This window comes from Hirundo rustica, chromosome 4, assembly GCF_015227805.2.
Source record: "Hirundo rustica isolate bHirRus1 chromosome 4, bHirRus1.pri.v3, whole genome shotgun sequence".
NCBI lineage: Eukaryota > Metazoa > Chordata > Aves > Passeriformes > Hirundinidae > Hirundo > Hirundo rustica.
The window spans coordinates 60,562,668-60,588,376 of NC_053453.1; the positions used below are offsets into that span (position 1 = coordinate 60,562,668).

Below are 25,709 nucleotides of genomic sequence, written 5' to 3' on the forward strand. Positions count from 1 at the left end.
CGTGACAGCAGAATTTTTTGCACGTAAAATTGCTAAATTTCAGCCAAGTGACCCTGATTTGAGGAAAGATTAGGAATGATTAATTTCAAATGGGCACCCAACTGCCAAAATACCTCTCTCTTAGACCCTAAACTTTGAAGTCCAAAGACTGTTTGGGCTTCTAGCAGAGTTTTCAAAATTCCTTTAATTCCTTTAGGCTTCTGCATTCCTGTGCTGCTCCAGACATTGCCTCCTGTTCACTTCCTCAAAAATCTGTCTTCTTTAAGGGGCAGGCTAAGGATGACAGCCGGCAGTAGAAGGTACCTAAATGGTGCGGGTTTTTTTTAATCTAGTTTTAAATAAGAAAAATGGGAAGATCTATAAAATCTTTAGTCTCACTAACCCCACAGTTCATTGCACTGAAATATCCTATTATTATTATATTATTATTTCCCACCCACCAGAATGTTTTAGATCTTTGTATAGGAGGGCAGATAAGAAAGGGACATACAAACCCCAACATGATTGAGTAAATTATAGTTTTAATGTTGACACAAGGAACTTGTGCAATGTTTTCCAGCAAGCAAGCAATCAGGCTACCTGAAAAACAAGTCCTACTCTGAGATCTCCAATATCCAATAAACAAGACACTTTGTCAAAACACACCGATGATTTACAGAAGGAACAAAGCAAGACCAGGACAATGCAGACAAAGGGATTATCAATACAGTGTATGGTATATGCATATTCTTCTGATACAATTTTTTTTTCCCCCTGGTGATCAGTATAGGAACAGTTGCATCAGTAGCTCATAGAACTGAAATATAAATCCTGCTGTTAAGCATATCTGAGAAGGAAATCCATAGAGTCACGTCTCCTGTGGTTAGACAATGCGTGTCACATGGCAGTTGTCTGTTTCATCCAGAAATAGGGTGCTGAAGACATCATTAAAAAAGGTAGGGTGGTATTGGCAGGCTCTGTCACAGTCAGGATTAAAGTTCACCTCCAAGATCTGAGGCTGCATAATTCTTTTCCCTGTCACAGCAAACACAAACATTGCTGCTTAATACAAGCTCTACAGAGATCCCAAATCACTACTTGTCTTTAATCCAGAAATTATAGAAGATGATTGAGAAAAGCATCTTTTGTGACCCAAACTGCCAAGCCATTAGGGTGTTTTTGTTTCAGCGGGTTGGTTTTTATTGGAGGGACAGAAGTATGTTCTACCATCACTATCCAGAGGACAATTATCCAAAACATTCTGCAACCACTGTGCTAATTCAGTGCCTCTCCTGGAATGAGAATCTGCAGCCATTCAATATGATGTCCCTGAATCAGCTGTTTTGCTTGTCATTCTTAAACATCTTCAAGAAAACTCCTTCTCCTTTCACATTTCAGTATAAACTTTGCTTTCTTAAACCTCCTAGGTATTTAGCAGTCCTGTTCCTTTAACTGCAGCCACCCCCATCTGCCACTTCATGCCACTCCTAAAGGAAGTCAGGAAATTTAATTTTCTCTTAAAACTTCATCAGTTCTGGATCAAATGCATTCTGTGCAAAGAAAACCAATGGATTTTGTTTCACGTCTGGTGTTGAGATTGTTAAGTGAGGGAACAACCTTCTGATGGTTAAGTAAATCCTACTCTGCTTTGCACAGGGACAACAAATCTCTTTGTCCACAGACTGCCCACAGCTTTACAGCATTGACACTGGCACCATCCCTCATCTCCAAAAAGCAAGGCACCTGTGCAGCTCATGTTGGTTCTTCTACTACAGTAGTTACCCTCAAGCTAGTAATGTTTGTGAGCTGCTTTGTCTCTCCCATTCAGGACATCTCTGGCACAGGTGAAAGAGCATCCGGTGTGGATGCAGCAAACCACATTCAACCCCTTGCTCCACCTCATCTAAGCAGCAAAGGCTCCATTTCGTACCTCCTGTTTCTCAGTCATTTCCCTCCATGAAAGCAACTCAGTCTTGACAGAATCAGTCCCTGCAGCAGTGGCCATGGGGCACTCACCCAACACACAACATCTCATAGCACCACAGGCAAATCTGGGCGCAGGCAATCAACTTCTGTGTCCCAGAGAACCCAGTACCACAAGAAGAGAGTATGCTCAGCTCTGTTCAATACTCCCTGGCAGTTCTCTTTGTGTTGGTGCCTCTGCTACTTTTTTACCTCTACAAGACACACATGTCTGGGTCAGACACATTTACAGAACATTTTTGAGCCTCCTAGTGAGATAAATTATTAAGTCTGTCTGGCAGATTTTGCTACCTGTTCTCCACAGCTTCATGGAAGAAAGGTTTCAGCTAGTCAGCCATGCTGTAGCACTAACATGAAGCAGCCTCACATGCTTTTGCAGAGACTTGGTAACAGCTGAATGTCAACCCTGAGGACATCAAGAGCACTGAAATGGTGAATGTGGTCCCTTCCCTGCTCTAATAAGTCACTGTGCACTGAAGACACTGTTCCAAGCCTGAAAGCCACAGACAATCTGATGTCACTAAGGCTTTCATCAAGAGTTGGGTATTTCAGACATTTGGGGATTTTTGTGTGTGTGGTGGTTTGATTGGGTTCTTTTGGTTCCCCTCCACCCCTCTGTTGTTTTGCTCTGTTTTTCTCCAAACAGACAACAACCGCAGCAGGGAAACAAGGATGCAGCCCCATCACTCCTGTTAAGCAGCATGGCAGATGCATCCCTGCAGATCTGCAACTTCAGGTGTCAGTGGGAGGCACAGAGCACTCGGCTCACACTGCTTGAGAAGCAGTACAAGTTTAAAAAGAAACAGACTTCTGAAAAGGTCCACAAACATAAACAATTCAACATTCAAATAAAGGAGCTTCTCACCATCTCTGCTGGTGTCCCACTTCAGCATCAAGTCAATGGCATATATTGCTCTTGATGATGGATAATCACAGATGCCAAGAGGGGCAGGTTTAGATGAAGCAACTTGGAACAATTCAGCAAATGCCTTAAAAATACTTGCCTAATAACAGAAAAAGGTCTCTGAATGAGGAGTGAGGTTCCATAAAAGCAACACACGTGTTTCTAATCACTTCATTCATGCAGTATTTTAAAGGGTTTGTATCAACTGCACTACACAACAGATGAAAATCTGCTCGGTTTTGGCTTCCAAATGTGCATTTAGAACTCAGCACCTGGCAATATCCATGGACTTTTCTGGGGAGCCTATGAATACCATGGAAACCCTGAGAATAGTGCATTTAACATTAGAATTAACCCCCTTCTCAGGTATTATGCCAAGTATTGCACTTATATGTAGAGGAGGGAAAAAAGAAAACCTAGGGGAGTTCTGTGAAGACCAGCAGTACAGCTGTGAAGTTCTGGCTTTTTTTTTTCCTGCCCATTCAGTTGTATTCTAGCTTTGCTTTGTTCTGTTCTGCAATAAAAAAATCTTCTACCCATTTATATCCCTAAGAAGGGTAGGGGGGACATGGAGATTTTAAGAATGTACTACATAGGTATTTTGAAAAACATTCAGATATCCAATCTGAAAGTAAAATAAACTGGGAAGAACACAAAAATGTGAGTTTTAACATTGAATTTAAGCTGCAGTGACCCATTCCCTCTATTTTCCGTACACTGTACTACTTTGGGTAACCTACAGGATGTATTTTGACATCTCTCTTTTCATCCCTTGTAGTCTCTTCCAGACTATTTTAAACCCTGTCATACTCGGAGTATCATTAACTGCATACAAGGGTCTAGTTAAAACAAATGTGAATTAATTTATGGAAATCAAGTCAGAGTTGGATAATTTATGCATTTTTGAACAAATATGCACATAAAAATGCTCAGCTATCATTCACTCTGTTTCTTCCAGCTCCTAATAAATACGGAAGAGTGAAAGAATTCAGTTTTATGCATGTTTCTGAACCAGCTTGTCACCTTCAGGTTTTTCTTTCAAGCATGAATCACAGAAAAAATTAAAATCAATGAGAAGGCCCTCATCTGCCTTCCTGCATGTTTTATGGAACTGTAGTATTTGGAGCTTCCTTTTTACAGTCAAAAGATGCCCTGGTATCAGAGAACCATCTGTGTTCTTGTGAAAAGTCATCTGTACAAGGAGCAGGGACAGGGCTCTGGCAAGGCTGCTAACACAGAGAGGCTGGGGCAGCAGCAGGAAACTCTGCACTTGAGAGTAGTCAGGACTGTCTCTATTGCTAAGTCCAACATAAAGAATTATCACTGTGTGATCATGAAGTAAAATTCCCAAACTGTAAAATACAATTCTCTAACAAGTATTTGAGGGCAAATTACACAAAGTTCTGAAGTAAAGGTTAACGTATGATCTCCTTTGTGAAAGCGATACACATGAAATATGTCTTCTGAGAAAAAAAAAATCCAAACAACCCAAGACTTTGGAAAAGCTGAGTAAAAAAAACCCAAACAGATCATGAACATTTACATGAGAAAGATGAACTGCTGACTTACTTGTACCATTGTCCAAGGATATTCAGGATATTGTTTTTCAAACAGAGGAATAAAGTCTTCACAGTGCACCTGAAACAGTAATATCAAAGGCTGTCTTGGTCAGGAATGGAACAAGAGAATGGAACAAGAGAATGGAACAAGAGAATGGAATATCAAATATATCTGCCATTCATACAAATGCAAGGAGAGAACTAGGGAATTAAGACAGCTCCTGAATACCTTCCTTGTCCCAGGACTTCTTGTTATAAAAGATCACTCTAAGGCTTTGACAATGACAAGCTGTTGTTTTTTATAATTCTTTTATTGTCTCTATCAATGTGGGTTCTGTTCAGAATGCAGGTTTATATTACCTTAGATAACCACAGATGATTGGGGGGAAGAGGGGAAAGAGTCTAGAAAAGTATTTGCTTAAGACTAAAGGTACTTAGAACACCTCGTTGAAGTGGATGTGAAATAAGCTATTTGCTAATAGCCACAGCACAGGCATCAGAAGTTTTTCTACCAACAGAAAGGTGAGGGAGTGTTTTGGGCTGTTTGCTTACCTGTTTCAATGTCACACCAGGAGCATAGTTCATGACAGTGAAATGCTTCTCATAGTCATCCAAGTCATCAAGCGAGAATGCCCTGAAGAACAGAACAAGCGCTCAGTTTGCAGGGTATCCAGCTGCAGCAGGTGCACACTGCGAGGGGAGGTGAGCACCTGTTGGAAAAGCGCAGCCAGAACACGTCGTAGCTGTAGAGCCGCAGGGGCCGGGCGGAGCGCAGCAGCACCACGTAGCGCACGTCAAACTTCACCAGCCCCACGTCCTCACGCTCAAACAGCACCGGCTCCTCGATGTATTTGCACACCACCTACGGCAGAGCACGTGAAACAGCTCAGGTGAAACACAGGGGTCACTGCGCCTCGCTGACTTAGGGTACCCCTGCCTGCATTTCAGCTTTTCCTCAGAAAGGTGCACAAATAGATAACGTTACTTCTTGTCACGCTCTTGACTCAGGGTGTGGAAACAAGGAGGCCAGGGTGTTCTCACTTTTAAAAATCACAGATTTCTAACTCTGGTGACCTTGTTGCTTTGCAACAATTGTGAACAATTCTGCGTGCATTTTTGTACCCCAGAAAACACACACAGTCCACACGTCACCAACAAATGGCGCTGAAGCGAGCGCCAGTGCTCACACACTGGGAGGGCCAGGTGGATGTTGCAGGAACGCTGTAAAAAGCTCTGTGATTCATCTCTTGTTGGCAAAGGTGGTCCTGTGTGCTACTGAGCAAAACAGTAACAATCAACCAGGGGACAGAAGCAATAATGTGCCCAAACTGATGACCAATGCTACCTATAGATAACGTGTTTGTCTGCCAGCCTGGGGATTGGCTTTTCAGCAGCACCATGCTGGAGTATCCCTTATTGTCAGGGCAAGTTTTATTCTTTAAATAACACAACATCAGGATCTGAGTTCATCACTGCAACGACTGGAGTTGACCAATTTGCATCTGAATCTATTCTGAACTGTATTATGCTTATGGCCAGCATATGAATTTCAGAGAAAATAAATTTCTTTTGTATTTTCAGACCTCCTTCTACGAAGCAGTTTTTTCAGCTCTGCCTTTTAAATCCTGTTCAAAGCCATGCTCTCTCACCTTTGGGCTGCTTTCCCTGTGCCTGATGATACTGTTCAGGTTGTTGGTGATGTGGGTATCCAGGCTTCTGGCCAGGTTCCATGGTTTGCATATCCAGTGATTGTCTTCTCCTCTGGGAGAGAAAAAGAGAGAGCAACACTTTTAAGTATCTACCTCATTCATCTGGCTGAACAGCCACTTGGCTTGATCCATGTCTTTTCCTGAAAAAATACTTTATAAAGCTGTGGGCTACAGTGCAAGAATGAAGACTCTTCCTGACAGCTGGGAGGAGTAGGTCTTAGGAATAAGGGAGAGAAAAGGCAATGGTACCTTTCACAAATTTTTTTTTTTTTTTTTTCAGTTAGAGCCTAACATGACCTCATTGTTTATCTCCTTCTACTGCATCTGACTCCATCAAAAGGGGAAAATGACCCATCAACAGGACAGCATCATCATGAACATGCACAAGTCACGGTGTGGTATTGTTCTGCCAGGAGCCTGAGAACATTCTGGCAGGGTATTGTGCAATTTTCCAAGTTGGTTCCCTACTGACACCTCCAAATTCACATTAAATGACACCAGAACTCATCTCTTTGGGAAGAAGCCACACAGTGTCTCAACAGTTCACACTACAGGAATATAAAAACACACCACCACTGTCTCGCTTTCTAGCACCCAGACACCTCCAGGGGCAAAATTCTTTGAGCTATCCTTGAGAAAATCCAGCAACATGCTGGTCTTTCTATTTATCTTTCCACGTCAGGACAGGGTGATGTTTGATGTCCTTTCTTCAACCTATTAAAGCATCACAAAGTGAACTGAAGACTGCAGCTAACTTCTATTTTGTGTGTTTGAAAATTCCTACTGCCTCGTTCCCATTCCCTACATACACACTGCATTCACTGTCAGTCCTTGAGGCTGAAAAGGAATTAAACCACCACACATTAGGAACATGTGGCAGGTGTGCTCTCTCCTGGTCAATGCCAGTCCATAACAGACTATGCAGAGCAAAATAATGGACAAATGAAACACCTGGCAGGTGTCACCATAATAAGCACGCATCACCAAAGCAGCAACCTTTCAAGCAGAATACTCCATGCCAGACAGAAGAGGTTATTCAGCAGTAGCTAATGCTCTTTTTCTCTCTTACAAGAAGAATTATAGTTTCCACCCACTTCAAGGCAGCTGCAGCAGCAGAAGTGCGGATTTAAAACCCTAAATCTCCACAACTGCTTCAGTCTAACACTAAAACTAAATTTTGCTTTCATAACCTTATAGAACACAAGTATTTTAAACATTTTACATTCTGGCTTAAGTGCAAGAACAACTGCCGTCCCCTGGAAGAAGAACCCCACACTTGTTGCAAACACATTTTGAGGCTTTATATATCTGTTAAATACAAGAGGCAAGATCCTGGCTGGGCAAAGAGCAAAGGACTTCAACTCTGTATTCAAATCACAGCAAAGTTTCTGGGCTTCAAACTGCATTGTTTAATGCTTACCTAAAATAAAAACGTAAAAAGCCTCCACTTTTCAGGTAAAATTCACTTCAATATAAATGCAGCAAGAGCTAACTCATGGTGGTGCAACAGCTGGCAAGACTGCCAAAATGTGGGCTCCTGGTCTTTGAGGAAAGTGGGATCAAGACAGGACAAGACCTAAGGAAAAGGAAACACAAGTCACCTCCTGTCACGTTGCTGGAAGTAGCTGATGAACTGAGGCAATTCTGTCTGGAGGTTAAAAGTCCGAGGCAACCACCTGGGCCCATCTGGTCCTCCAGCTCGTCTAGCAATGGACGCCAGGCAGTCTTTGACAGTCAGGAGGTTCTCACACGGGAACTGGTTCACCATTACCTCAGGCTTCTCCTCACTTAGCTTCCTACAAAGCAAACAAGCGCTTGGTGAAAGGAGAAGGTTGGGGAGGCCTTTGGGAACACAGTTTTTACAGCAAAGATATTTTTAAAAAGTATTATCAAGGGAATAATGAATCCTATCGTTAATTAACCTATAATCTTTGAAGTGTGAGAAGTTGTAGAGGATGTCTGCTTCTCCCTCGTTGTCTGTGAATACAAAACGGGGATGTGTCAGGTTGTTGAGGACTTGCTGAATATCTGTGAAAACCCTAAAAGAAAGAAGTACATGAAGAAAAATGTCAGTTTAGTTTCTGAAACAGATCAAGTCATGCTTGAATAGAAAAAAAAGAAATTTAAGCTTGACTTTCTACAAGAACTGTATTTTTCCTGTATACAGTCTCTGTGACAATCTCTTCTTGATACACAGAAATAACTTAAATTGAAGTGGGATAGATTAAAAAATTGTGAGAGATTACATAAAAATTATCTATTTTGAGATAGAAATCTCAAAGGTAGTTTAGCTCTGACAGCTTCATAAAAATAACAATTCAGAAGATGATGACTAAACCCCTGACAGAGAAGCAGTAACATGAATTCATTCTACATGAAAAGTCCAGAAGTGAGAGCGGCCTTGTGAATACCTTCACTCCTGAAAGAGTTCTAAAAGTCAACCTGCTGTCATCCACATGACAGAAAGTCATAGGAAATCTTGTCAGCTTAAGTCTGTAGCTTCAGAAGATTATTTTTGTTTGTTCAGAACTTTAAATAACCCAAACATATGAAAGTAGGTACATTAGGTATATGCTGGAAATACACACAGCTTTGAGGTTTGATACAAATTCCCTCTCAACCCCATTTAAAATCACAAAAAACCCCAACCCAAACCTGACAGACATTTCAGAATGTAACCAAGAATGAGGCAAATTGTTGTGTATCTTCGGAAACTTCCCTCTCAAATAAAACCACTGATTGGATGATAAAGTAAGCAGATAGAAACAGTGGTTATTTGATGACTTTACAGCTTAAAGTGAGGCCACTTAATTCAGAATTCAGCATGTTACTCAAAAAGCAAGACTGGTTTTTAATATCATTCTCATGGTAAGGGAACATTTAAATGGAATAAAAACCCACTAATGTTTTCCATGAGAAACTACTGTATTCTTCCACCTCTCCAGATCTATTCTTATCAGTTGTGGAACTTTCCTCTCCTCCTCCACTACTAACCAACTGGAAGATATATTCCCCTGAGAGACACTTCTCTAAAAAGATGAATTGCAGAAATAGCCCAGTCACGGGGGGAGATAAATTCTTTAAAAAGTAAGGTATGTAAGATGCTTTGCATAGCTCCATGTGTGAGATATTACAATAGTTATACTTTTTATGCTGAAGCCTATAACTGAGAGAGATGCCTTCACTGTGGATAAAGGGAATATCCAAAATCTCCACACAAACAGGCACGAAAGAACACACGCAGCACTAGAACTATTAAAATTGAACTTGTTCAGAAAATCCCAAACTGGTTCCTTACAAACACACCCTACAAGTCACCATCCTGCAAAAACCCAGTGCCAGAGCACACAGGATTATGTATTTGAAGACTTGCTTAAAATGCAGGACAAAAGAAATAGGGGAGCTCAGTCTAGCTTTGTCAAGTGCAGGAACATAACGGTAATAATATGAGGGAGGTAAAGATTAGAGAGGAAATAAAGCCATTTTATTTGCTCTAAGGTAATACACTGATAATACCACAAAAAGATACAGACAGGTACGAAATGCACCAAGTCCCATTCTGCCTTTAGCAGAGGGCAGAACATCTACACTGCAATGCTGTAGAATCAGCCAAGCTATTTTGGACCTTTCAGTCCAGTATCAGTGACACCCTGAACTAATGAAGCCAGCTAACCATACCTCCCAAATGATGTTTTTTTTCCTTTGTCTCATCAATGTCCTGGTAGGGATGCTATGTAGTCTGGGATTAAAGGTGACATTCAGTGAAATTATCCAAGTAAGATAAATAAGTTTAGATATTACTTAATTTACTCAAAATATTAAAAGCTAAGAAGGAGTAATCAACTCCCACAGCACAGAGCTGACCAAGCAAAACAAAGAGTTGTCTCTTAACTGCTCTTTCGACATTTTAAAACAGTAGCGGATGTAGCTGAAGAGAAACATGAAAGAGAAGATCAAAAGAAACAGAGATGATCAAACCCAACACAAACTGGAAAGACTCTCCCTAATAAATCTGTCTTTGAAGCATTTAGTTCTTTGATTATTTTTTCCATTCAGCAATCAGCACAGCTGGATGGAACTAGGGCAGCAGTTACTATGCTACAAGACCTAATTAAACCTATGATTTTGCTGTATCAAACTACTTGTACTCACTCCCCTGCTTTTCAGGATTCAGATTAAACATTCATTTCATCTTCCACTCTCTATCTTAACTCTGCTTGGATACAAGATGACTAAGAATGCGTTCCAAGTTCTAAACTTTGCAACCTTGTGCCTTGATTTACTTCAGAATCCCTTAGAACAAGAGCAATCCACAAAGCAGAGCACAAACATTATTGATAGGCTACACCCACCTACCCAGCTCCACGTGTCCCCATCCATCTGCCCAGGGTGACGGCCCTAAAACCTTTAAAGGAGGCTGAGAGCACTGGCAGGATGCAGCTCTCACTCAATTGTCTGTACTCTGAGATGCTGCTATACTTGTGGAGGCACTTTAGTAGACAAAACTCAGAGCATGAGAAGGATCTTACAGCCTTCTATCCAGGTATGAACAGGATAAAGGAAAAGAGAGGGAAACTCTTAGGAGTACATTGATTGGGTGCGGATTAAATTCCTTAGAAGAAGAGCAGGAAGAATTTGATGCGTTTCCCCCTCCTTCCTTGCCTAATGTGAATGCCATTCATTTGAAATGTAAGATACAAACTAAAGAAGTAAGGAGTGAAAAATATATCAGTGTTTCCCAACATCCTCAGTGTTGCTTTCTGCCCCTATCAGAATGCATCTCTCTCTGACTCCTGCATCTGAGTACAGTCGATGAAAAATACAAGCTTTTGCTTATCCTCACAGTCATGTAACCAGAGATTTCAACTACAAATGGAATCTTGACTATCACTGGGCAAGTTAAATGCCTCTCCACAAGAAGTGACTTTGATTTCCAGCAGTTCTTCTCAAGTAAAGCTGATCAGTATCAAGCCAACACAAGAAGCTGGTGTGTGAGTACACCTACCACATACATTTTAGTGCAACTTTACCATTTAAGCAAGATGTTTCAAGCAAGAACTGTGAGCCCAGTGTCAGACTACAAACGCCCTGGAGTGCAGCTCACAGCACATGCTAAGCAATGGTTTGTTTTTCTGGAATAAAATCAGTGACAAGGCAGCCTGGCCATGCAGCACCACTGTTTTTGCTCAAAAAAATCCCTTATCTTTGCAGTGCTCTTCCAGCTTTCTTCTGAAATGGTTTCACAGCATACGGTCCATTTTTGTAGCAAACACATGTCCAATTTAAAACATCCCAGGTTTTTATAGGATTCCTGTTTGGTAATGGCATCTGAACAAGGGGAATAGTCTGTTATATTCACATAGCAAAGAGCAACCCCTACGGACAGACATGCTATAATGCAGAAGACAAGTCTTTAGTGTCTCTTCTATGCCTTAAGTCATACTTAGTGAAGTGTAACTTAGTGTTAAAACATGATGCAACTTCTCGTCCATCCAGAAGGTGGCTTATTGCAAAAAAAACCCCAAAACAACAAACTGAATTAATTTTTTTAGAAATTCTGCAAGGGACAATTTGTTCACTCTGAAGAATATATCCAACAGGAACAACCAGTAAGTCAGAATCTTAGGCAAGTGGCTCCATATAAACACACCTTTAACTTGCTTTTGTTCTTCAGAGGTGGAAAAGGCTGTTCAGCCTGAACACACTGCAATTACTGCACATAATCCTGGTAAGAAAACATTTTGTTTGTGGATACATACTTGAAAACTTTGTCTTTGGCATAAACTGGTGGATTTATCGCTACAGGAAGTTTTTCCTTGTTTTCTGCTAGGATTGCCTAGAAAACAGAAAACCACAAAAAGTTAATTCTAGGCAGAATGAAAGAGTCCACTGAATGTCTTATTGGTCCATTCTCTTTGGTGCAAGTGAATTTCAGCCAACTTACATTCTGATAATTCTATTACATTGTGTAATATGCTGATCAGAAAAAAAAAAAAATCTGCAGAAGAGCAGAGGCAAAAGGAAATGCTATCAGTAAAAAGGAACAAGAAACAAGGCTTCGAGACCAGGGCACATCAACACTGTTGAAGACCCTAAGAAACTCTTGGTTCCTAAACATTAAATAAAAAAATAAAATCTGTATCTATATCTATATATCTCAAATCACAGCCAACCACATACAATAGGAGACAAAGTTGCTGCATTTCCAACAGAATGGAAGGTTGATCATTTAGTTTTGATGCTTTGTTACAGATGACTAAAAAAATTATAGAGTTTGGAAGCCAATTCTGCTCCTGTGAAAATGAGCAAGAGGTTTTTTGCATTCTTCAGCAGTAACCATGTCTGTAAAGTCTCTCTCCATCCTGTACAGCCCCCCTCTGACTGATAAAAGGAAATACACTCTTGGATCTTTGCTAATGCCCTGCCAAAGGAAGCAGCTCCCAGAAACTCTAGGATAGGAGAAGCGTTGATGCAAAGCACACCTTTTCCAAAAATGCAAAATCCCAACCAACCAATCTGCCTTAATTACAAGACAACCTAGCTATTAGGAGTGTACAACTTCATTTAGCAGAAGCAGGTTAACTTAATTTCTGACTAGATATTGTTAATAATAAGTTGGATAGAGCGTTTTCTGCCTCTCAGCCATCATAAACAGATAGCTGAGGTATAGATTCATCTTTAGAAGCTGTACTTTGAATGCTATCAGTAGCCACTATAGCATCCTCAGAGGTATCAGTTTCCTCATTTTTCTAAAAAGTGAACTCATACAGACATTGCTCATGAAAAGGAGATTCCAAACGTTAATTTCACATCCATAAAATATCCCAAACCTTTATTAGAAAGGAAACAAATTTAATGAGTACTTTATAAGAGTGCCATCAAATTAAAAATGTCCCTGCTCCAGTATTTAATGGTTCTAAACCACAACATAGCCCAGTATCTAGTCTGAAAAATATAGCTTTCCCTAAAATAGTAAAACAAATCTTTCTGTAATTCAAGACTGAACAGAAATGCTACAACAACAAATCCAATCAATAAGCCTATTAGACAATGTATTAAATATCTAACTGGAAGCTGGATGCCTCAATATGAAGTACCTTGTTTATAAAAAAAGCTATGCAATACAGCAGTACATTATTAGAACTCATTTATGTTGCTCCAGTATTTAAGCACTTAGATATCACATATAAGGGTAAGATATTTCTTGTCTCACTGTTCTTTGAATTGCTTTTAGTTTAATGGGTGTCCTCTGAATCAGACTTTAAAAAAAAGCAAAATTGGAATTCTTGCAGTGCTTTTTCAGACACCGCCTCTTCTAAACAGAGATAAGATATGGAATTAACTTGTTAAAATCAGACCTGGTAATGCTCATCTGGTGGCTCTGGAGTGAAGCAGCTGACATCCAAGACTTCAGTAGGCACCCAAGGTAACAAAACACACTTCCTGATCAGGCGATCTGTCTCCCCGTGAGCGTAATCACGAGTGACTTCATCTGCAGCAAAACCAGGAGACCCTTTAGGAACTGCCTTTCATTTCCCAATGCAAATCTTCAAGTGATGGCTGTACAGTCAATACCAGCACAAATTTCATTATTTAAATGAAAAATTAGAGATAATTAAAGCAGCAAGATAAAAAGGGTATTATTTAGGATGCTTTTCTTCTCCACACAATGGAGGCAATGGGTGGCCCCTGATTAAGATTACAGGAATAAATCATAGGCCTGGTGTTTCCCAGCTTTCAGAGCCTGACTTTCTGACTCAAAGCTACCAACACAGACTTTAAGGAATTTTTTTTAAACCCCTCAGATGACTGATTTTGCAGTTTCACTAAGGCAGTGATGCAAGAGTCAAGTTTTCTGTCAATAAAACAATAATGACATTTTTTGTCTGGTAAAAGGTCTCTATCCTAAAATACAGAAATACCAGACCGAGTGAACTTTTATATTTGACAGTGTCACAAGAATGCAGCCATTTTAGTCTTGAAACATTTGTTCTACTGTGAAATGCTCAATGATTTTGTAAGAACTGGCCCATTTCCTATTGCAAACATTAAAGAAAACCCCAGCTCCTCAGACACACACTTACCACCAGTTTCAAGGTCTCTCAAAGGCCAGAGAACCGTGTAAGCAATTCGTTGAGGCATATAAAACAGAGGTGCTGCTGCAAAACTCGGCTGGTCTGAATGCTGAATGCGTGATCCAAATTCATCCATGATGTACCAGACAGGAACCTTCTCCTCTGCAGTCTGTATGAATAACCAGAGGGAGACATCTCGCACACAGGGACTGCAGGAAAAGCTCCGTGGGACAGAGGCACTGGCAGCACCCCTACACCACTTCTCACATCCCAGCTTTAGCCTCCTCTTCCTTAAGCTACTGCTGTTGCCTACCAAACTCGCTTTCCCTGAACCAAACCAGCCACTTCAGAGAGATAAACCGGCAGAGGGCTGCTTGTTAGGATCAGCTGTCTTTCTGTTTCTCTCAGAATCAATTACCTAAAAAGTGTCTGAAGTTTAAGAGTGAAGGAGAGCAAAACTGCAACAAAAGATGGCTACAAGTGTTGAGGCTGCATCATCAAAGCGCCCCTTTCTGCAACACTCCTCACAAAAAAAATCCCAAATGAGGAAATAAACTTTAAATTGCTTGGTAGCACTACTGTGGTCTTTTTATGGAGGCAGGAATGGAGCAGAGAGACTAGACTTGAGGTATTTCCCAGGAAAGTGAACAGAAAACAAATTCAACTGCAGGTTGAATTAATTGTCTTCTGGAAAATCACTTTTTAAGTGGTAACACAGATAATTCCATTTGACTGACAAGCTATTCATTGACAAACTGAATAACAAAGAGATAGTATAGAAAGACTCAGAGATACGGTTTAGATTTCCCTTTCATGAAAGGAAAAAGTCACAATGAATCTCCTTCTCAGGGATTTTTCAGACTTGATTCTACTGTGAGTTAAGTTTGAGCTTAATCGATAAAGATGACCAGTCCAGAGAACAATCTCAAGACCCTGAGCTAACAGAGGCAGTCTGATCATCCTCTCACTCCTCAGGGTTAGCCCTGCCAATCCTGCATAGGGCCAAGGCCAAAGGACTCACTTTTCTCCTCTTTAATTCCAAAGTCTCAAAAAAACCCTTGGAATTCCACTGCAAACCCTACATCAGGGTTTTCACCTGTAACCTGAGGGCTGTATTCCCTCAAAAACAGCATGTGTGCACTTGAAGGTGTTTGAAGGCTCAAGACATGCTGGTACAGTGCTGAAGGACTACAAAAGGGCAGGGTGACCAAATCTGCTACGCTTTTACCCACACACCCTAAAAGGAGCATTTGCTCTCCTTCCAAACAGAAGGAATAACTGTAAGAATCTTTGTTAATATTCACGTACTAGAACGTTTTGGATTATGTAGCCAAAAAATGTGTATTCTATTTCATCTGTTGAAATCTGGTTTTGGGAGATGTTTTTTCCTTATCTCTTGTGACTCCAGGGGGGAGGGGGTGGATGCCTTCTGTTAATGGCCCAGCCATTAAACCCAGGTAGGGCAGTGTTTCTTATTTCTTTCACCACTCCTCCATCCTCCAGGGGGACATCTTCTGATAATGGGCCATTAGGGCCCACCAATGACATGACACATTCCATCATCCCATTGTAAGATGCTCCACACAGTGGGGGAAGAGCCAGCTATTCCCAGCTAGATTAAAAACTGGGACTGAAGGACACAAGGTATCCGGTTTTTCCACTGGATTCTCAGAGGAAGACCAGACCCATCTTGTCACCACTGGACTTTCTACAGGACCATCTCTACTTCACAGAACCACATCTGTTACTCCGGGAGGAGTTATTTGGACTGCTTCCAACACCCTGACTATCAGGGTGCCAGGTCATATCCCTGACTCCGTCAGGGTTTTCCCAGGATTTTTGTTTGCTTCCTTGCTTGTTTTTGTTTACTACTACATTTCAATTTTCCCTTTTTTTTTAATATTCCTAGTAAAGAACTGTTACTCCTATTCCCACATCTTTGCCTGAAAGGCCCTAATTACAAAATGATAATAATTTGGAAGGAAGGGGGCTTGCATTCTCCATTCCAAGGGAGGCTCTAGCTTTCCTCGGCGGACAACTATCTTTCAAAAACCGAGACACATTTTCACCCCCAAATTTTTAGCATCCTGTAGAGTCTTACCCCTTGAGAGAGCTGGTAGGTCTGGTTGTATTTCCACATTTCCTGCAGCACCTGCTCGATGCTGCCCTCGTCTGGGACCTCTCCGTGGAAGGGGACGCCCATGAGGTTGGCCATCCTGTGCAGCAGGCCGGGCACGCGGCGCAGCTGCTGCCGCGCGTGCTCCGCGCGGTACGTCCAGGCGTGGTCGACGAGGAACACGCTGCGGGAGAGTTTGGGTGGCGTCACCGCCCGGGCTTCTCACACGCACACAGCCACGCGCTCGGAATGAAAGCCGCGTTTCCCTGGAGATGGTGCGATAGCTAATCTGCTCTTAGTCACTAAGTCACTCCCAGAGCACACACTGTGGCATTGCACGGTAGGAGCAACTTCCCAGCAGTAATTTACACTCTGGTTTTGCTCCAGAAAGCTTATGGTGCATTAGTGAGCATTTCCATGAAAATGAGGAGCAAATAAAGAAAAGGCACTCAGTCTGTGAGTTTATTCCCTCTAAAAGCCAAGAACATAAATGTCTTCCCTTTTAATCACTATTAACTTTACTGCATCAACCTGATATTCTTGCCTGAAGCAGGAAAACAATACACTATTTTGAAAAATTACTTGTGGACCTTGTTAGCCATGAGGTCTGTGACATCTACTGTCATCTGTAATGCCAGGTAGAGAAGTCTGATCATCAGAAGCCTGTATATGCTATTAAAAGAAAATGAGCAATAAGTTTTGATTGTTTCTATTTGGTTTCCTTTTTTCCCTTTGGGTTGGGGTGGGGCGTGTCACCAAGTTATTTTTAGAAAAAATTAATTGTTTTAAAAAAATCACAATCTAACCCAAAATAAAACCACACATATCTGGCACAACTTCCCTTGACAAGTTTAACCCTTGTTTAGGGTGCACGACTTTTAGAAGAAAAACCACAGTTTTTCAAACAGAAGGGTTCTTCATATTTTGGTTATATCATCTGACTGAACCAATACAAAGAAAAATCTTAATTGCACTTGCTAGCGAAATCCCCAAACCACACCAAAACCCCTCCAAAACACTCACATTTCAGAAATCTAAAAACCTGTCAGCTGTCACATAGGGCAAGTATGGTTGAACAATTATTGTATCCCAGACTCCACACACACATGAAACCTCACTTAATTTTAAAATTAAAGGCTCCAGAGAATGCTACAGTCAAGCTCTTTGAAAATGCTAGTGAACAGGTGTGTTGGCCTTCTGCTCCCATATTCACACACCTGAATGCTGTAAGGAAACCCAAGATTATCACAGGAGCTGGTTTTGAACTTGATAATTTAAGTGCAGTCTTAGATTTAGAAAAGTGATTACTTAGGTTAAGGCAGGGATGTAAAGGCACATACCAGTGATTCTTTGTTGGTTTTACTCATCAAGCCTAATTGAAATTTTTAGATTTTGCATGTTTACCTCAGATCTAAAAAGTATGAAAGGTCTCACAGAAGTTTTATACAACTGAGCAGAACTGTATTTAGATCTCCAGCAGAGATGACTTCAACTCACTGCTTTTTATTAATGTATGACAAATACATTAATACTGTTCTATGTTTGAAACCAAGAAGAGCACAAAAAGCAGTACTACAATATAAAGTTGTTTTTTTACACAACTTTATTCTAGTTTTATAGATGCCTCCTAGTCTTACATTCATGACAAATAAGCTAATTTGTAAGCAAGAGAACAGTAATTTGATACATTCAGTTCTACATGCATGCACACAATCACTCTTGAATTATACTTTAGCCAACTGAAGGAAATTCAACAGCCCACAGAACATTACCCTGAGTACCTTCTTGGCATGAGATTTGTGGAGATCACAAGTATTTCTTTAGTGGATATTTTTCCACAGGCACACAGTCTTGCAGATACAAAGGTTTGCTTTATTTCTGCAGAAACAATTTCAAAGTTGCCTTTTCCCTATTTTCTCCCTGAGTTTACTAAAACCAATTTCTAAGTTTCTTCCTGCATGATCTAAGAAGAAACCATATTAAGATATTTGCGCTCCCAGTACCCTTTGCAAGGTGTGCTTCATAGCATGCATCTTTCCTCAAACATGCAGCTATGTCTTACAGCTGGAAAAGAGGACTTCTGAATTGAATCAAACAAGTCTCAGAGCAAACTGACACTATGTTTTTAGGGTTTCACACTACTCAAAGACTGAACACTTTTTCAAAATCACAACTCACCTATTGGGATTGGATGCTTGAAGTCCGTTCTCATTTGTTACAATAACTTTGAAACAAGGTTCATTTCCAGGATTTGGTTTCTTTTTAAATTGTTCTTCCATTTCTTCATCAACTTCTTCCTCCTCATCCACCTCTTCTACTTGCATTATTCCAAAGTAGTCACCAGCATCGAATACCTGAGACAGAAAGGGCACACAATATCATGCAACTGGATAAGGCAAAATGCGACACTTGCAGACACTTCTCCCCTGTAATCTGATAAAAACTGTGATTCTTAAGAGAAAACGTGAAAGAATAAATACTGTTGTTCATTCATAACAGAGCTGTTTGTTTGGGAAGTTTCTTTAGTTAATATTGGTAGGAAGCTTTGTTGGTTTCTTTGGCACCAGCAGGTCTACCAATGATTGTCTATCAGTTTAATGCCTCATTAAGAATTTTACAGGCTGAAAACAGAATACCTTTGCTAAAATCAGTAATTTTAGACCTGCAAAACTGTTACCCAGGCTCCACAACCACACTAAAGTACATTAAGGTCCCTGAAGAAAAAGAGCTTTTCCCAACTGAAAATTGAAATCTCAGCCTGTTTCCCCCTCTCTTTTCCCTGTAAGAGAAACTATCAGTGCTCGCTCACCTCCAGGGAAATTGGGAGATTCCTTATACTGCTATATATGAAGTTAAGTTTTATACACTTATCTCTGCTAAGGTGCTAAAAGGGTTTGTTTACATTCTTGCCTACTCTGGATGCAACAACTTCATCTAGATCATACAGAAACGAGGGCAGTCACCACACAAGGCTCCCTTTCCAAACAGTGCGCTTGCATATGTGACAGAACCAAGACCCTGCTGACAACTTTCATCATTTCAAAATGAACATATGCTTTTAGGAAGACAAAAATAGGTAAAGCCTCAAAAGACTGTCGAAATTTCTCAGAATTATTTTGCTAGAATCACTCACACATTACCTAATAATCCAGGCATGGGCAGACAAATCCTTTGCCTCAGTCTAATACGACTAAAAAGTAGCAGGGAGGAAAAAAGGTTTAAAGTGTAAACTCTGGAGTTACTGGTGCAACACTCCAAACCTTCGATGGTTCAACACACAGCCTGCAATGCCACATTATTAAAATTCATTACTTCTATATATTGACAACTTCTCAGCTGTAACATGCCAGTGGCAGCAACAAGTTTTCATTTGCTCAGATGAGCGTTTCTATAGGACAATTATTTTTGCTAAGCCTCAACAGGAAGGTGAGGAAATCAACTCCACATTTGTGAAGAAAGGTCACCTAGGAAAAGCAAGACAGCTGCTCAAAGAGGGAGGAAGTCAACAGCTACTTCTTAAGCCACAGTTCACAGAGCAGATCCAAGTGTAGAAGTATCTGAAATTCCTTCAGAGGAACAGGGGATGGTATTTTCCTCTGGGATGGCAGAAGGCAAGGGGAGGGGCCCATGGTGGATAAAAAAAATCACAGAATGTCTTGTGTTAGAAGGGACCTTAAAAGATCATCTCGGTTCCATCCCCGCTGTCATGGGCAGGGACGCTTTCCAGATGCTAACAATAGCTAACAGCTTCTTAGATAAATGCTAAAGAGATGCTAACAGTATGTTGGCTAATACATACATATGAATTCTTTTAGGGTAAAGAAATTTGTTTTGCAAACAAACTTATTAGATATTAAAAACAAACCTATTAAAAAAATTTCAGAAACGTAGTTTCTTCCACTTCAGCAGGTATTAAAACATCAGTTCCAATTTATTTCTAGTTTTCCAGTTGCTAGAAGAGGATAACATTACTCAGTAATAAGCAGTATCATAACCTCTTGCTGTTCTAATAGTAGCCTCCAATGCTTTTTCAAGTCCCTGCACAGTTGCCTTGAAAATTCTTAGTCACTGAAATTAACATAGCTGCAGGCAGGTCTCGAAAAAGGAAGAGCTCTTCCCTGTGCTCACAATTAATTTTCGTCAGGCTGGCTCCCAGCTGGGTGAGATCCCTGGTCTTGTTCACGGCACAAATGCTAATCCCAGCTCATGATAGCCAGCAAAAGCAGCGTGCCACGAAACATGTTCCACTCTTCCCTGAAGTGACACTTCAGCGCTCCTGCCGCTGGATCAAGAGCTATCCTCAACAACCTCATTAGCCAGGAAAGAAGCAGCAGAGTGACTGGGAATCATTAGAAAGTGAGAAGTGCAAGTGTGATGTAGAGGGAGTCACTTGACACATGCTGCAGTGTGGCACTGAGTGTGTTTTCCACACTTAGCTTGTGTCTTAAGGAGTTTGTGAGAGTGGGATACTAAGATTCAACCTTCCTTCACGACAGGCTCCACCCATTAAGCAAACACCCACAATGAATATCAAGCTCTTCCACAACACTAAGGGGAAGCTGCTGGGTTTATATTTTATTTTAATTTTTTTGTTAAATATCATCCTAAGACTTGGAAAAATGAAGGGATTCTAAGTGCCCTAAGCCAAAGTTTTGGTCTCTTCCTCCAACAAATCATCAGATGCATGAGGCTGTAGCAGTTGCATTTAGCAAAAAGTCTGCACCTTTAATACCATTACAGAATTGTGATTAATGATAAATTTCTCCTAGGGAATTTATAAGCTTGTAAAAGTGAATTGTGTGTATTCCTCACTCAAAGCAAATCACACTTCTCGCAGCAGCAGCAGCTCAAGACCACCTTAATCAGTGCCTATCTCTGAGAGTTCTGTTGCTTTTTAAACTTGTAATTGATAATACAGGCAGTTCAGTAGTTGACTGATGGGTTTGGCAGAAGCACCTCGTTGTCAGTGTGGACACACAGATAGTTTTGTGTCTCCTGCCTCCCACCCTCCCTCTGAGCCGGGCTGTCACACTGAACCTATTAACACAGCAGCACCATTAAGGGAATCTTAAGTAAGCTCCTTAAGCAAAAACCAGCTGGAAAGATCACAGCACCAATCTGAAAGGTAATCTTTGGCTGGAAGCAGAACAGGGAGAGATCACATTAAGTATTCCACCGGGGCAACCAATAACCTCTAGACAGCAAAAGGCTACCAACACATTCCAGTGGCACAACTGCTTGCAAGCAAAACATGTTTGGGCAAATCCCTCCCTCTTCACGTTCAGGTGAATTTCCAACCTAATCACCCCCAGCAAAGCAGAGAACTTGATACCAAAGCAGGCACATGTCATGACAATTTCCACACAGGGATCTCCAGCAAGTTCTTCCAAGGCACACTGCAAACTGCTTTGAAGACCACAGGTAACAACCTCTGAGCAACAGGCTGCCCTCCACTGCTCTGGAAAATAAAGTCTAGGACTATTGTCATGCTGCATTCCTTCTAGTAATTAATTCAAAGTCTCCATTTCTAACTGGGATGAAACTCTAAGCAGTCTTTTGCCAGCAACTTCTGAGGGCTACAAAAATCTCCCTGCAATACAGAGAGGTCTGCAAAATAACAGTATATGGCTGGAATAAAAAAAAATAAAAATATTATGAATCAAATTAGATGCAGGCATTGTATTTTCCAGGCTTATAAACATTCTATACACAGTTTATCCAATAGCATAAGAAACAACCACCACATTAGAAAGAGAATTTTAGCACTTATAGTGAATGATTACACACATATATATTTTATTTTTCAAGCTTCTGCCAGAAATACAAAAAAACTGCCTCCCAAAGGACGCTGAATGCTAAATGCCAAATGAATAAAAGGCAGGTTTACCAATCTAGCAGTTATACCTTGTTTTGAATGAGCCATCCAATTACATAACGCTCTCAGAAGGAAACCTGCTCCAGCAGATCCCAAGGTAAATAAAAAACACCCAAACCTTCCACTTCTCACAGGCCTTGGTGTACACAGCGGAGGGAGGGTGCATTCAAACTGTATGTTCAAACATGTGTGAGAATGTTGGAAAACAGCTGCTTGGGCTGGGTTCTAGAGGTATTGATGCAAGAGATATTTTTATCTGTATTATGGATGCAATTTTTTCAAGTTCTATGCTAGAAGGTTTTAGCAGCAGGTTAGGACAAATGAAAAATCCCTCCAATTTTACACATGCAACAAGGAAACTCATCCTATGCTCTATGCTGCACTGGGTTTTTGCCCCCTGAGTTACACTTTATTACCTAGATTCCCAAAACCATTTCACCCCTTCCCTCACCTCCTTTTTTTTTTTTTTTTTTTTTTTTTTTTTTTTTTTTTTTTTTTTTTTTTTTTTTTTTTTTTTTTTTTTTTTTCCTGCTGCTCCTCTAGCCACTCTGCATTGTCCAGCTCTAAGTAAGGTCCTGTAGCTCTGTCTCTACCTCCTCAAGAGGTTATCCCAGTCCACAGCACTCCTCACAGTAACTTTTCCTGGACATCCCAATCTTCTCAATGCCCAATGCCCTTTTGCCCTTCTGGACAAAAACCAGAAGCTTGCAGCAGTAGAGAGAAGCACTCTCAGCAGTTTGTTTTATCTTCCAAAACTCACCGAAATAATTAAGTCTCTTTTTCCACAAACACTGGGACATTTAGTACAGAAGAGCCTGCTCAGCCACCACTGCAAGTAAAATGAAACTGCAGGAGCAGCCTGATGCCTTAGGGCACGTACTTTCTTCCTTCTGCCTTTCCTCATCCCAGCCTCCATAAAAACATCAGCACCACGGGTCTCTTCTCCCTCTATTGTCTTCTCAATGTTACACCCTCCCAGCAAATCTGGTAACAAGCAAGGATCTCAGCCACAGGTCACAAATCTCAAGCCTGCATTAGCTCACAGCACAGTTTCAGTTTGCTACCTCCAGCTTCACAGTGCCACGTGGAAACACAACAGCTCTCAACTCTGGGTTTCCTTGGCAGCTTTATACTGCTTTCTGCTCCATCCTCTTCCAGGACATCCCTTCTCATACCCTCCTACCCAAGCAGAGCAGCAGATGCTCCTGCTCCAAGTCCCACGTACGAATACTTACTGAGGAGGACGTAATTCCACAAGGAGTTTGTGACTGGGCATATGCTTGAGATAATGTACATTTACCTTCTCTGTAGTAAACACGCATTCCTGTTATTAATAGTACAACACAACAGACTGAAAGCAGCAGGAACATATTCAGACCCTTCCTGACAATAAACATTCATATCATGACTTGCAATGCTTTTCTCCTGTCCCTACTTTGAAGTTGAGATGGGGAAAAGAAGCATTCAGGTAATTAGAAATTACTTTACCTGTACATGGGTGTTAAACTCCAATTCCCTCATTTTTCCTACCATCCTATACTACCTGTTCAAACTTCTCACCCCATCTCACTCATTTCTTCAGTGCTCAGCCTACCTTCCAGCAAACCACCACTAGTTGCCTTCTCCCTTTATCAGATCTCTTTCCCTCCCCAGGACCAGAAGTTCACCTCATTCATATTTTTTTCTCCAGGTCGACTCCTCCAGACTCCCTCAAGCACTCTCAACTCTCCAGAGTAATGGTTTCGGGTTTCATCTCTTTCCTGCCTCAGTTCCTTGTTCCTTCACTCCCACAAATCAGACAGCTCTCCTCATCACTGAGGCTGGCCTGCAGGTGTGCAAACCGAAAAAAACTTTCTTAATACAACCCGTGTCTTTACAATCTGTTCAAAATCACTCCTTTTATTGACTTGTTTCTCTTCCCTTTCTCATCACAAAGCTCCAGGAAGCAGGGAGATGGCTGCTACAAGGGTGAAAAGGGATACTCCACCCTGGTGTGTCCCTGCCTCCACACTCCCTTTAGCTCAGGGCCAGGGGTCAGGTCAGCTTCACCTGAAGAAAACTGCCCAAGCCAGGTAACTCAGGCACACGAGATGAGATGAGATGAGATGAGATGAGATGAGCTCTGCACAGTTATAAATGACTGAGAGCAGATCTCTGTGGAAGTGAACTGGAAAAAAAAATTAAAAATCAGGCAAAAGCCAACCCAAACCATAATGGATTAAGATACGATGACATCCTGAGTCTAACACTACCACTGCTGCTATTTTTCTTAATTCTCTTTGGCATAAGAAAGCTGAAGGGTTGAGGACACTGTCCTGCATTTGGCTGGGACAGAGTTAATTTTTTTCTTAGTAGCTGGTAGAGTGCTGTGGTTTTTTTTATTTCATCACCTCTCTCCAGTACTGTATCTCTAGCTACCAGGATTTCCAAACGCTTCCAAACTTCACGCCGACAACAAAAAGACGAAATCAGATACGCACAGCACACCTGACGTCTTTTCCAGCCCCGAGCCGCAGTTTCGGTAACACAACCCGCACCGTGCCTTTCCCACTGCCCCCTGCTTTGCAACACCGTGACTCTCCTTTTACCCAGGGCTGGAGGGGCCGCCCTCAGCACGGCTCCGCACGGCCTCCGCTCGCCCCCATCCCGGGCTGCCCCCTCAGCGCCGCTCGGCCCCGCCGGCGGCTCGGGGCTGCTCCCTCAGCGCCGCTCTCCCGTGCGGAGCCGCCCCAGCGCCGCTCACCCACCTCTCCGCGCAGTTTGCGGCTCAGGCTCTCCCAGTACTGCGTGGGGACCCCCGAGGCGCGGAGCGCAGCCCCGTGCAGGGCCACGAAGGCCGCCAGATCCCCCTCACCCTCTCCCGCCATGGCCGGGCCGGAACGCGCCGGGCGGGGCCGAGGGCGGGCGGGGAGGCGGGAGCGGCGCTCGGGGCGTTCCCGGAGCCGGAGGGGGCTCGGTCCTGGAACGGCACCGGGAGCGCGGGGCGGGCTCCGAACATCCCCCAGGAGAAGGGGCCTGAGGAGGGGTCGTTCCGCCGAGCAGATGCGGGTTCCGCTGCTCTTTTGTTCTCCTGCCCTTGAGCGTTAATAAAATTCGCAGCATTTCGTGGTGCGGTGCTGGCCACAAGATTTTTTTTCTCGATGTTTTAGGGACTCTTCCGGAAGGTGCCAGCCTTAGCCAAGTGGGTTGTGCGTGGGGTGTGAGGCATGGCAGGCAGTGACTGCCGGCCACAGCAGTGGGAATTGCTCTAAATTGCGGTCCTCAGGAAAAACATACAGTGTTAATCATTTATCAAATCAAAGCTTTTTTATTTTGAACGTTGTCAAGGGAAATGTAACACGTAGGCCTGTCTTAAATATCTGTCAGTACAAGAGGGAGGTGTGTTTTTTTGCCTGTAGCAGAGTGCTGGCTTCCCAGTTCTTTCCTTAGATGGTTTAGAAGAGATTTCTAAGAAAATCTTTTCCAAGATTTTGTGGGGAACAGCCTAAACCAGTTTAACCTGAGGCTTT

The 25,709-nt window shown here is 41.9% G+C and overlaps 1 protein-coding gene across 2 annotated transcripts; it reads right to left on the reverse strand.

The window, feature by feature from the left end:
- Positions 1–501: 501 nt before the first annotated feature.
- TTLL12 (tubulin tyrosine ligase like 12) lies at positions 502–25,079 on the reverse strand. Of its 2 annotated transcripts, none has more exons than XM_040061423.2 (14): positions 24,948–25,079; positions 18,504–18,679; positions 16,311–16,509; positions 14,219–14,378; positions 13,493–13,626; positions 11,894–11,970; positions 8,057–8,173; positions 7,736–7,930; positions 6,075–6,186; positions 5,136–5,287; positions 4,978–5,059; positions 4,436–4,504; positions 2,828–2,966; positions 502–1,014 (listed from the first exon to the last, which is right to left on the reverse strand). In XM_040061423.2, the coding sequence occupies exons 1-14, from the start codon at positions 25,065–25,067 to the stop codon at positions 863–865; spliced, it is 1,884 nt and encodes a 627-aa protein (XP_039917357.1). In that variant the 5' UTR covers positions 25,068–25,079; the 3' UTR covers positions 502–862. The 2 variants fall into 2 exon arrangements, with proteins under 2 accessions (XP_039917357.1, XP_039917358.1); XM_040061424.2 differs by lacking the exon at positions 24,948–25,079 and adding an exon at positions 24,681–24,730.
- Positions 25,080–25,709: the final 630 nt, after the last annotated feature.

Coding starts and splice junctions, on each gene's coding strand:
- TTLL12 (XM_040061423.2), bottom strand. CDS start 25,067: ATGGCGGGAGAGGGTGAGGGGGATCTGGCGGCCTTCGTGGCCCTGCAC. Junction 6,187..7,735: donor TTCCAGCAACGTGACAGGAG/GTGACTTGTGTT, acceptor TTTCTCTCCCAG/AGGAGAAGACAATCACTGGA. Junction 4,505..4,977: donor CTGGTGTGACATTGAAACAG/GTAAGCAAACAG, acceptor TTACTGTTTCAG/GTGCACTGTGAAGACTTTAT.